The sequence below is a fragment of the Peromyscus californicus genome, unplaced genomic scaffold (assembly GCF_007827085.1).
Source record: "Peromyscus californicus insignis strain IS unplaced genomic scaffold, ASM782708v3 Scaffold_8__1_contigs__length_139910024, whole genome shotgun sequence".
In the NCBI taxonomy this organism is placed as follows: Eukaryota; Metazoa; Chordata; class Mammalia; order Rodentia; family Cricetidae; genus Peromyscus; species Peromyscus californicus.
Window position 1 is genome coordinate 28848645 of NW_026294606.1, and position 12905 is coordinate 28861549.

General features: G+C 43.2%; 1 protein-coding gene across 2 annotated transcripts in view; it reads right to left on the minus strand.

The window, feature by feature from the left end:
* Positions 1-5133: 5133 nt before the first annotated feature.
* The window catches only part of Cdyl (chromodomain Y like), a 153890-nt gene continuing 146118 nt past the window's right edge, over positions 5134-12905 (minus strand). For both annotated transcript variants that reach the window (XM_052727854.1, XM_052727856.1), the window contains 2 exons: positions 7677-7820; positions 5134-6708 (listed from right to left, as the gene is read on the minus strand). In XM_052727854.1, coding sequence (XP_052583814.1) covers positions 6550-6708; positions 7677-7820 — 303 coding nt within the window. In that variant the 3' untranslated portion in view covers positions 5134-6549. The remainder of the gene's footprint in view (positions 6709-7676; positions 7821-12905) is intronic.

Below are 12905 nucleotides of genomic sequence, written 5' to 3' on the forward strand. Positions count from 1 at the left end.
TTCTCCTGGAAGGGGTATGCACACTGTCACTCACTGACATGTGCCCAGAGTTCCCTTTATGGTTTTGTACATATTTTTTTAAACAGAGCTATCAATTTTGTATATTTTTTCATGTTATGTAATTAGATCACGTTTCATTTTCATTGTCCTTCTAAAGAACCCAGTCTATCTGCTGCTTGGAGGAATTCTTGCATTCTGTTAATAGCCCAGGCACTCCGGGTCTTGTGGGTTAACATTTGCACAAGGTATATTTTCCACCTTTGAACTTCCAACTTCTCAGTTTTAGGGATATTTTTGTAAACAGCTTGTATGAATATATTGCATGAGTGTTTTGCCTGCTGTATGTTTATGCAGGTCCCACAGAGGTCAGAAGAGGGCTTCAGATCTGCTAGCTGGAGGTATGGATGATTGTGAGCCACCATACGGACGCTGGGAACTGAACTCTGGTCCTTTGCAAGAACAGGTGCTCTTAACCACTGAGCCATCACTCCAGCCCTGTCTATGTATTTTAAATACAGCCAGAAAAGTTTTGCATTTTCATACAAGAACGTCTCCCAGTTTCAAAGTCTGTGGCCATTTATGTCTGTTTTTTTCTCCCTCACAGCATCTGACAAGGTTTAGCTTTGTGGCGATACACACTTACACACTTGCGCTCCATTTTTATTTACGGCCACACGACATCCCATTGGCTTCACCAAGCATCGTCCGTGCATTTATCACTTGATGTCGATTGAGTGGTTTCTGCTTTTAGGCCACTGTGGAAAATGCTGCCACAAACATTTATGTGCCGGAACTTACTTGAATGAATGCTTGTTTTCGACTCTTGTGGATATCTAACCAGCGGTGGAGCTGTAGGGTAATAAAATCACCATTGTTTGGGAACCTGTCAACCTGTTTTCCACAGCAATGTGGGGGATTCTGATTGTCCATGTCTGTATCAATCTTGGTTATTTTCTACTTTTTCTTCTAACCATCTTATTGGGAGAAAGTGATGTCTCATATTTTGATTTGCAATTCCCTCATGACGCATCTCTTTATATGCTTATTGGCCACTTGTATAACTTCTCTGAAGCAATCTACTCAGTCAGCCTATTTAAAAAACACGGTTGTGGGGCTGGAGAGAGGACTCAGCGGTTAAGAGCACTGGCTGCTCTTCCAGAGGACCTGGGTTTGATCCCCAGCACCCACATGGTGACTCACAACCATCTGTAACTCCAGTCTCAGGGGATCTGATGTCTCTTATGACCTGAGGGCTCCTGCACACATGTGATGCACATACATGCAAACGCCCATACACGTAAGTTAAAAACAAACCAGGTTGTCTATTGTTGATGAGTTTCAAGACCTCTTTAGAGGGGCTGGGACACAGCTCAGTGGTGGAATGTTTGCTAAGCATGCCTAAGGCTCTGATCTCAATCAGCACCGGCACTGATAGAAAGCCCCAAACAACCTTATGTGTATGTTTAATACATTCCAGACACCAGACCCTAACCATGCATGGAATTTGCAATTCCTTCTCCATTGAGCTTTTCCATGTACTTGGTAGTGTCGTCAGAAGCATAAGACCTCAACACTTGATAAAACTCTTGGCTGTTTGTATTTTAGAAAATACTGAATCTGAGATTATGCACTTACATAAGTCTTTGTGGACAAATCCCTTAGATTTTTTTTAACCCACTTAAGGCTAATCCTTGTATATAGCATGAGGTAAGGATCCAAATTCATTTTTTCCCCCACGTGGGCATCCAGTTGTTGAAGGTAACTCTCTGGTGAATGGCATTAGCATACTTGTTGAAGATGGATTACAAGTGAATGCTTATTTCTGGACTCTCAGCTCTAGTCCATTGCTTAAGAACAGAGAAAAAACAGCTTTGTTGAAGTGTTCTCTTACTTTTTGGAAGAAATTTGTGAAGAATTGCTATCATTCCTTTTAAAATTTTTGTTAAGATTTATAAGTGTCCTGGGCAAGTGTTTTTTAATTTTATTGTTATTTTACAGATTTGATCTTTTAATCTATTTAGGTTTCTTTTGAGTCAGTTTCTGTAGTCTTCTCAGGAACTTACTGATTTCATTAGCTTATTAATTTTTTGACAGTCTTATTACTTAGCCCATGAACTCATGATTGTCCTGCTTCCATCTCACAAGAGCTGGGATTAGGGGCTTGGAACCCTAGGCCCAGCTCCTTAGCTTCCTTATTTTGTGGTTTGAATAAGAGTGACCCCCACGGGTTCATATATTTGAATGCTTAGGGAGTAGCACTATTTGAAAGGATTAGGAGGTGTGGCCTTGTTGGAGGAAGTGTGTCACAGGGGTAGGCTTTGTGGTTTCAAAAGCTTAAGCCAGGCCCTGTGGCTCTTCTCTGCTGCCTGCAGATCTGGATGTAGAATTCTCAGCTCCTTCTCCAGCACCTTTTCTACCTGCATGCCACCATGTTTCCCGCCATGCTGATAATGGACTAAACCTCTGAACTGTAAGCCAGCCCCAATGAAGGGCTTTCCTTTATAAGAGCTACCATGGTCACGGTGTCTCTTCTCAGCTATAGAACCTGTTTACTATGATGTATTCTTATCCCTTTCTGCATTCCTGCTTTTAGTAATTTAAATATTTTTCCCTATTTCCTCAGTCAGTATTGATATAAGCTTGTCACTTTTGTTGACCTTTTCAAAGAACCAACTTTGGGTTTCACTGGTTTTTTGGATTTTTTTTTGATCACTTGTTTCTGCTTTCATCTTTCGTTTCTTTCCCTCTATTTGCTATGGGTTTTCTGTTTTCTAGTTTCCTAAATTGCAAAGTTAGGTTACTGACTTGCTATCTTTCAAACATTTTTAACAAAAAAACTGTGAGCCAGAGACAGGGCTCAGCGGTCGCTTGCTGTTCTTCCAGAATACACACCAGCAGCAGCACACTTTAGAAAATATCTAGGATCTTATTATAATATAACTTACTGTGCAAGTTCTGTTATGTTTCAATTTTACTTCATTATATACTACCTTTTTAAATTTTTAAATGATTTATTTTTATTTTATGTGCGTTGATGTTTTTCCTGCAAGGGGTGTCAGATACCCTGAGCTACAAACAATTGTGAGCTATCATGTGGTTGCTGGGAATTGAACTCAGGTCCTCTGGAAGTGGCCAGTGCTCTTAACTGCTAAGCCATCTCTCTAGCCCCTCATTTCAAATTACTTTCTAATTACTCTGTGGTTTCTTCTTTGGACAACTGAATAAGTCAGGAAGGTGTTGTTGATTTTGCAATGTTTTGGTAATTGGTCTCCTTTCATCCTATTGTGAAGGGCACATGGTTTTTGTACCGTCTTTGGTTGGGGATTGCTCTAATGTGCTAGGTCAATGTTTAAGAATATGTAAGTCTCTGCCCTTGTTATCTCCTATCCTAACATGTTTAATACAGGAGATGCATTTATTTTTGCCCAGTTCTAGAATGCAGTGTGAACTTTACAAAAATAGAAATGTTAAAACTTACTAAATCTATGATTTTATTTCTACCCCACTCAAAGTAACTATATAGTCCTTGCTGGCCTGGACTTGTAGGCCTTGAACCTAGACATGATCCTCTTCTGGAAACACAGGATGGTGCTCCATCATACCCAGCTTGCTTGAGAGTTTGTGGAGTGGCTCCTGTAACATTTGGGATTCATATCTGTTTTCTCTGGGCTAAAACTGAAGACAATATAAAGCACCTAGTAAATGAAGACTGAGGGGCATATAAAACTCAGCTGAGCACTGCCCCATCTCTGACTGGTGGGGGTTTTTGTTGGTTACCTGGAAGGTGCTTCCAAGAGCCCTGGCATAGAGAGGTGGCAGACCTTCCCTTTGGCAGTATCCCTTGCATCCTGGGGGCTAGAGTTGAAGGACAGAGGCAGGCACAGGTGCATCTCTAGGAACAGGTATTCCCATTTTTTGTTTTTATTTATGCTTTTCTTCTCTTAGGTTGGATCCTTGAATCACAGAGTGGCCAAGAAGTTTTAAGTCTATATTAAAATCACCCATTGCCCTTTCACCAAAGCAGATAGTTGCTAGATCGTTCAGAGACACTGTTTAGAACACTGTCTACAGGGCCAGGGCCTCCTGGGGTGGAGCTGGCTAGGTAACTACTTAGTGAAGGCCACTTTTGAATGCTTGGCTGCTACAGCTTCCAACGATGCAGAAATAGCTTGTGGACAGACCACCATAATTTTCTTATTCAGCTCAATGCTTTTCTTAGTTTTTAATTTTGAATCCAACTAGGCCTCAACCCACTCACCCTGCCCCATCTCTTCTACCCAGAGTTGTTTGCTCAAAGGGTGCCAAGAAGGGCCATTCTTCCCCCATGTTGGAGTACAGACAAATTGACTGTATCGGGCCATTCTTCCCCCATGCCTAGCCAGCTAGCTTTGTGTGGGCAGGGTATCGGGTTTTTTTTTTTTAAGCTACTTAGACCATTAAAAATACAACCTGAAGAGAAACCATTTTCATCTTGACAGGAGCTCTCGAAGTATACTTTTCCTAGGGCCTGGCCACCAAGAGGCTGAGAAATGATGCTGCCCAGTGCCCCTGGGTTCCGTTTTCTTACAATGACTTGGATGACAAACAAGTGTGTGTGATCAGTGTCTGCTCTCTCAAGTCCTGGGTAGCACCGCAGGATGGCAGTATCCAACTGTCCCAGGCCTTTCCTCTCCCTTCCTCTCCTGGACTCCCTGTGATATCCCATAGTTTCTGCTCAGGCACACCTTCCCACACATTTGCTAGGGCACAAACCCAGGGCTGTCTCACAAGCTTCAGATGATTCACCCCTTGGGACAGGAAAGTCATGGGCTAGATCAAGTTGTCCATGAAAGAACACAGTAAGAGAAGCCATGAGGCAGGCAGGAGAGGCAGTGGCAGACCCAGCCGACGGGGCTCAGGGCCCTTTAAAGCATCACTGTTTTGTAGGTGCCAATGTGGTGAAATACACTTCCCTTCCTTTGGAGCAGTCACACTATCCATCCAGGAGAACGTGAGAATAGCCGTGGACAGTGGGCTGCATCCTGTGCGCCAAACACCAATGTTTATGTACATTTGTGAACCTCACAGAAAACCCCAGAGAAAATGCCCCCACAGGAAATCTGGCAAGGGAAGAATTCATTGAGAAACATTCCCATTTGTTAAGAAATATTAGTTTTATTTAACCAGTTTTCACAGCTGAATATTTATTCTATAAAAACTTTACAGATTGTACAGTTTATATATAGTTCAAACTACTGAACAAAAGAGTAGGTCCCACAGATGCAAAAATACTGTACCAACCCATCCACGGTAAAGGCAGATTTACACACTGCACAGCGCTCTTCACGGCTGGGAGGCGTCAGTTCTGAGTATAAACTTCAAAACTGTACAAAAATAAGGTTTCCATTTTATTTCAATCTTCATACATTCAATATGCTTGCAAGCCCAGAAGCCTAAGTAGTCATAGGCGCCTGTAGTCAGGAATCAGTCCCCACTCCACGGGGTACTCGTGAACACGATACTGTGCACAGTATACGGCAGACATCAAAGCAGAGACCGCAAACGATAAATGTCCAATATAAGGTAGTTCTTTTCTGGTTTGAAAGGAGTTTCTGTGTTTAATAGTGTGCCAAGAGAATTTTAAATTAAATAAAATATATTCTAAGTGAACCTAAAAATTACACTTTATAAACATAAAAATACTTTTTTTGGTGTAATACATCAATCATATCTGCAGATAGACAAACAAAACTATGCAAAGTAGTATTTCTCACCCAGCCACAAGAAGCACTTACGTAGTTATTTTTTGAAAGAGTCAGGAAAACTATTTAAACCCACTAGTGCTAATTCATAACTTAGCAAGTAGCACTCAAGCTATGGAGGGATTCACGGACACTGAACCATTCGATTTCCTCCACAGACACTGATTGCTTCATGTTAGCTGGGTAAGAACGGAACACATTAAGAAAGGGAGAATTGGTGGTCATCTCAGCATGAACCCACAGTTCATGTAGGATTTTCCATCAATGATGCTTTTCCTACAAAACTGGTTTTAATTCTGATTAGACTTTTTTCAGCACTGAGGTACTTGTACTGCCCCTGCCCCTGCCCTCCTAGATGCAGGGACACGTTTCAGATATTTCTGTATCTGTTTAGGTAGAGGGAGGGGGATGAGGCTGGCTTGCACTCTTTAGGGTCTGTGATCTAGGTTTAAAAAAAAAAACCAAAACCAAATGAGTAAAACAAACGTTATTGCAAACTCTTCTGTCACCCAAAATGAAAACATAATTCCTTTAAAAAACACAACAAAAACCCCACAACTAGCTTCCAAGGAAATCAGAGCTTCTAAAAGCAGCCTGATGCTCAATTACATTTTTATACTGTGTATACATGAGTATAAAATAACGACATTTGGACAAAGAAGCTTTGTAGTTACTTTAAAGTTACAGTACTTAAAAACTCCTCGGTAATAAATAGCTTGGATGTTTCCAGTCCTGCTTCCAAGCACGAGCTCCTGGTGAGGATGACTGTGGCAATGGGGAGCCACTGAAGTCCTGCTCAGTCTGCCAATCAAAACTCATCAATTTTTCTCTGCAAGTACTTCAACATGGAGTCCATGCCCTGGGCGGAGCCCCAGATCTTCTTCAGCACTTCACATTCCCTCTCGTTGGCCTGCTCCAGCTCCACCTTCATGTTACAGCGGACCAAGGCTTTGGATTCCTCCAGGACCTGTAGCAGTGATGAACGAGAAAGGAGGTTGGTTGTTCATAGGCACTAAACCTTTCCTCACACGCAGGACAGCAACCATTAAATCTTTACGTGTCACTCACAGCTTAGTATAGTTAGCCCTGCATACTCGTGAGTTCCAAATCTCTGGGACTCAATCAACCTTGGACTGAAAATATGCAAAAAAACAAAAACAAAAACATCTAACCAAATATACACTTTCCTATCTCAAAATCCAGCAGAGCCCTTACTCACAAAGCAATGAATGCGCTCTAACAGGACTGTGTGTCATCTAGAGATGACTGAAGTATATGCAGAGGTGCATGTGGTGTAGAGGATTTCAACACTAGTGGATTCTGGTATCCATGGCAGAGCGATGGATCATGGGTACAGAGGGATGCTGGGATATTTAACATTGGATACTGAAATTTGAAATGGCTCAAGTTATTTCAATAGAGGTGGTCTGTTACACACCACTACTGCTATGGGATGGTGTGGAGCCCTGAGTGGATATCTACTCTACTGAAGCTCAATGAAATTTCCCAGAGTGACCGTGGATGGAATTTTCTAAAGAAAACACAGCTTACTTTTAACTATGACAGTTGCTCGTCTATCTACATGAGCTTAGAAAGTTGGATCGATCACTTGAAATATTTCACACACCACACCACTAAATGCAGTGTTAGGAGACTCAGTATTCAGTACATTTACTAAACAAAACCCCTAGGCCTCCATGTATGTGTACCTAAGCACGTGATGAAGTGTAAGGACTTTGCAGACAGTAAGAAATGGTTATCACTGGATAGGCTGCGGGAAGTATTGAGTTTCACACTGGCATCCATTTCTACAACGAAGACCACGCAAACAGATCTGGAACATGGTACAAGTCTAATTTAATCTGTGAAGGAAAAGGTTCTCTTTATTTAAAAACAAACAGAAAACAAACAAGTAAAAAAACTATTTTGACGTACAACTGGGTTACACGAGGCCAGCTCCTTGATGCGAACCATGACTTCCTGGGTGAAGGTACCTGGCCAAAACACCTGGGAGACCAGGCCCTTGCCACACGCCTCCTGAGCCGTCAACTTACGCCCACTGAGCAGCATTTCATTTGCCTACAATGAAAAAGAGTAGACGTGATGTGAAACATGAGGGGAGGTGGATGGAGAAGATGTCTTGGAAATTCAACCCTCAGAAATCCAAGCTGATGATGGGTTTTTGAAGATGTTAGAATCTGCCTCATGTCCTTTAGTGCCCACTAAGCACAGACCATGGACAAAGCATGACCAAGTGGCTGGACTGAAGAGTAACACCCCGGGCCAGTTAAAAAAAATAAAAGAAAAAGGCCTGCTTCACGATGTAATTCAGAGTCATGTGGACTTGGATGAAATTCAAGTTAGAGGCTTTTTTGTGGTAAACTTGAGGACGGTGGTGTAACTTCCTCTTTTATATGAGATTCTTCTCTTGATGCTGGTCTTTTCCACACAAGTGAACTCATTTAAAATTCAACCTGGGTACCTGAGTCAGTAATTCATGTTCTAAAGGAACCGAACCCAATATGAAACTTCATTTTCCCATGGATTCCTTTCTCAACAATGTTTAAAGGCAGTGTGGCATGTCACTGCTGAAGAGTCACACTTCAGAAGTCACACTGTCATACAGATACCAACTATCCAGGGGGACTGAGTGTACCTCAGTTGCTGCCACCCATCTTAAGAGGTTCTGAGTTACTTTACAAGGTTTACTTGAGAAAACCAATGTAACTTTGCTTTTAAAAACAAGAGAGGTATATACTGGATTAGAGGCCACTGTTCCCATCCTGGCATTAGGTGTATGGCATCATCAACAACAACCTCACAGTTGCCCTGGCAGGCTAAGGAGGTCTGCCTAGCAACTGATGTGCCCATGTCCCACCTGTGGGTTGTCTTGCACAGATAATTTTGCTGAGATTCCAATGGTCTCGATGAGGCCCAGATAAATATACTCTAGATGCGCCTTTCTTGAGAGGCAAAAATTACACAGAGGCCCTCCAGTGACCAAATGCAATTCCGGATCACACGGAATATTTGAGTCTGGTAATCCACAGAGCAAACAACACACAATGGAGATAAGTGTACAGCTGACTCTGTACTTCTAACAGGGCAGACACTGTAAACAGATGTGTGTGCCGTAGGTGCAGACTCCTCACAAGAGTCTGCAAGGTTTTGAGGGCATCATTCAAGTGTAGATGGCCATTTCAGCTCAGTTATGAACACACAAGCCTGCAACTTTCTCTGATGAACAGTCCCTCTCAGTGAAGAGATGATCCATAAACATCTAAAAAAAACCCTGATTTGACTTTATTTGGGTAGTTAACTTTCCCCACAGGAATACTCTAGGGAGGTAAGAAAGGGTGAGAGAGGGCCCCCGATGTCACAGGCAGTAGGAAGAGCTCTAAAGCACCCAGAATGTTCTTTCTTTGGAGATGACACCACCAGCACGTAAGTTAAACATGTCCTCAACACAGCAGATACTAATGAACTTGCCAGGCCGAGGAAGCCCATCTTGATCATTTCTTCCCAGGCTTTCCCTTGGGCCCATCTGTCCTTAGTCATTCCCTCCTCCCCACCTTGGAGACACAGACCAGACCAGCCTTGTACTCACGATCCTCTGGCTCCAGCCTCCCAACACACCCTACTTCAGACACGCCACTTGCTGCCTCTGAAAGACAACTCACAGCCCTGGGCACAGCTCACTTCCTGCGTCCATCTCTTTTCCTCGTGTTGTCTGTTTGGGCCAATCACAACTGCCTTTGCTCTGGCCTATACACTGTCTTGGCACCTCGTCCCCCTTCTCTTGGCTTGCATGGCTCTGCATCCATTTGTTACTAGACAGTTTTTACGGTCTGTGGTCCCCCCACCCCCATTTCACATGGGTAGGATGTGCAGGACAATAAAAGGAATTTTAATTTACCCAAGAGTGTAAAACAGGACTGATTCAAGACTGTGAATGCATCCCATGTAAAGAGCAGTGAGTCAGTTTAAAATAGAGGCATGAAGAACCAACAAATCACAATCACCCACAACCCAAATCCAACTACCACCACCAAACAAAAACCCATTAAGAAAACCCATTTCCATGGTCAGACCATACAGACTGAGTCCCACCCCGCCACTCTGCAGTAGTCTTAAAATAGGAAGTTAGTTAGGAGGCGCGGGGAAGAAGACGTCAGTTCAGACTGCTTCAAGGTGTAAGAGGAATGCTCTTGTGGGTGAACGAGGGGTTAGGAATCAGCCCTTAGCTTGCACACAGAGGAGGATCTGGTAGGAAAAGGTGCACAGATGGGGGCCTGTGTCTGAGCCCAGACCTTCCTTCCTGTTCTCCTTAGCAAAGCCTACCTAAAGCACCACTACTGCACTGGCCCTGAATTATTTCCCGAGCATACAGGGGTGAGGATTCTTAAGAGGGGACTGTGAAGGGTGTAAGGTGCACAGTAGGTACTCCATGGATGTCTGCTGGGGGTGGTGGTGGTAGACTGCAGGGCAACACACTCCGAGGCTAAAGCCACACCCACCAGCAGCTAGGCAGGCAAGTGTCTGGTCCCCGTGGGACACACTGAGGAAGGCTCACACAACTTGTCTCATTGTACGCCATTTTCTTCTGACAATGGTATTCCTTCAGTTAATCCTCCTGGCAGAATTTGTACACACCAAGTAGGGAAAGCCAAACTTGTCCCACGCTCAAAATTCAAATGTACCAAAATGCCACAAAAGAAAGTGTATCATTTTAAGAGTCACTTTCAACAAGAGCTGTTGCCAATACAAGTCACCTCAGTAGTATTGGGTTACTTGTTGCATAGGCGTTAGTCAAACGCTGTTCATAAGGTGGGGATTTACACTGTATGGGGGGGATGGCTCTCTGCTGCTTCAGAGGAGGGCTTCCCCAGGCTCTAGAGGATATCCTGGACTCCAGCAAGTGTTTGGGGTAGTCCTGTTTTGGAGGATGAGGAGTGCCAACACTGACTTCTAATGACTAGTATCTTCAATTGTAGAATCCTGAAATGTCTCCAGCCATGGCTATATGCCATACGTAACCACAGTGGAGTATAGCTATACCATCAGATTCCAAGTTGAGGCAAAGAGCAATTATTGGTCAGGACTCATCTACCAAATATACCACCCACAAAGGAGTAGGTGTTCAAATGGACTGATTTAAGCCATCCTTCGGGAAATGTTCCAAGGCTAGCAAATTCTTTAAATTTTAAAATTGTATTTATTTGGTGTGTGTGTGTGTGTGTGTGAGTGAGTGAGTGAGAGAGAGAGAGAGAGAGAGAGAGAGAGAGAGAGAGAGAGAGAGAGAGAGAGAGAGAGAGAGAATGCCCATTGCCATGCATTTATGGAAAGCAGAGGACAGCTTGTAGGAGTTGGCTTTGTCCTTCCATCATGTGAATCCCAAGCATTGAACTCAGGCACACCTGCCGAGCCATCTCATTGGCCCAAAGCTTGTGAACTCTTGAAGTCTCCACATGGCTAGCATTTGGTTCAAGGGATCCAATTCTAAAAATGTAGCTGCTCAGTGGTATATTCGTGTCTAAGATCATTCATCTCCTCCAGATGAGCCCTCTGTGTGCACCTTTACCCATTACACATGTACAAAGAGCCGACAACACAGGGAGAGCACACTACCAGATTTTCAAATTTAGCTTTGACAATGGTTCTCAATCTGCCTAACGCTGTGACCCTTTAATAGTATTCCTCATGTTGTGTGACCCCAATCATAAAATTATTTTCATTGCTACTTCATAACTGTAATTTTGCTACTGTTATGGCTCAGAATGTAAATATCTGTGTTTTCTGATGGTCTTAGGTGACCCCTGTGAAGGAGTCATTTGACCCCCAAGGGGTCATGAGGTTGAGAACTGCTGGCTTAATAGGTGGTAAGAACTTTTTATTGCCAGAACTGGAAATAACTGTTGTCAAATGATTTACTTTAGCAACAGCTCACAACAAACCTAAAACTGACTTTACTGGTAATGAATGACCTATGATTAATCTTGGTTGTCAACTCGATGGGATATAGAATCATTATGGAAACCAATGTCTACAAGGGATTTGCTAGTTTAAGTCAAGAAAGGTCAGAAGATCCACCGTAAATGTTGGTGACACTACTCCCTGGGATGGGGTCCTGCAGTGAAAGAAAGTGAGAAAAGGAGCTGAATTGCAGCACTCATCTCTCTGCTCTTTGACTGTGAATACAATGTGGCTGGTATCTGAAGCTCCCCCTGCCATGATGGCCTGCATGCCCCAACTGTGAACTGAAACAAACCCTTCAAACTGTTTTGTTAGATATTTTGTTCCAGTAATACAGAAAATGAACCCTTGGGATCAGAAGTGGGTTTGTTACTGAGATAACCCTGATCGTGTGGTTAGACTTTTGAACCAGACAATCCTTAGGATGCTGTAAAAAGGGCTTAGTTAAGTTATTCTGGTAGAGTTTAGAAGACCAGAGTGCTGAGAGAACAGGGACAGTGGAGACCTGGCTCCTGGGGCTGCTGAGATCAACAAGAACTCTATAGAGAACTGGCGAAAGGCCATTCATGTAATACTCTAGCCAATAATCTGGATGCACTTCCCTCTGGTCCCAAAACTTGAGTGAGGCTGAATACAGAATAGACTCATCTGCTTGGTGGAGGAGCTACCAAAACAGGACAGCACTCTGGTGGGTGGTAATGCCACAGCTCACCGCTCCCACTCAGGTTCACAGTGTGAGAGCAGGAAGAGGAGCAGAAACATCATGAAAAACCCAGAGTTTAATGAAGTAAAGGACACAAGTGAGTTTAAAGCCAACACACAAGGCAGATGTAATTGTTACAGGGATCAAAGAGAAACCTCACACTCTGCCCTGAGACATCAGGAACGGTGCCCTGTAGGCAAGACTACTTGAAGGCTCTAACTTCTAAGAGGTCAGATTCATTTGAAAGGAGAGCCTGAAGTGAGAATGCTGAAGCATGGTTTCCCTGCTCAAAAACAATTGCCATGGAAAGTACTTTTTGTATATACCATACAGCCAAGGCACAGATGCCTCTAGAGCAGTGGTTCTTAATCGGTGGGTCATGGCCCTTTGGGAAAACCTGTCTCCAAAAAACATTTGCACTGCAATTCATAACAGTAGTAAAAGTACAGTTACGAAGTAGTGACAAAAATAGTTTTATGGTTGGGGTC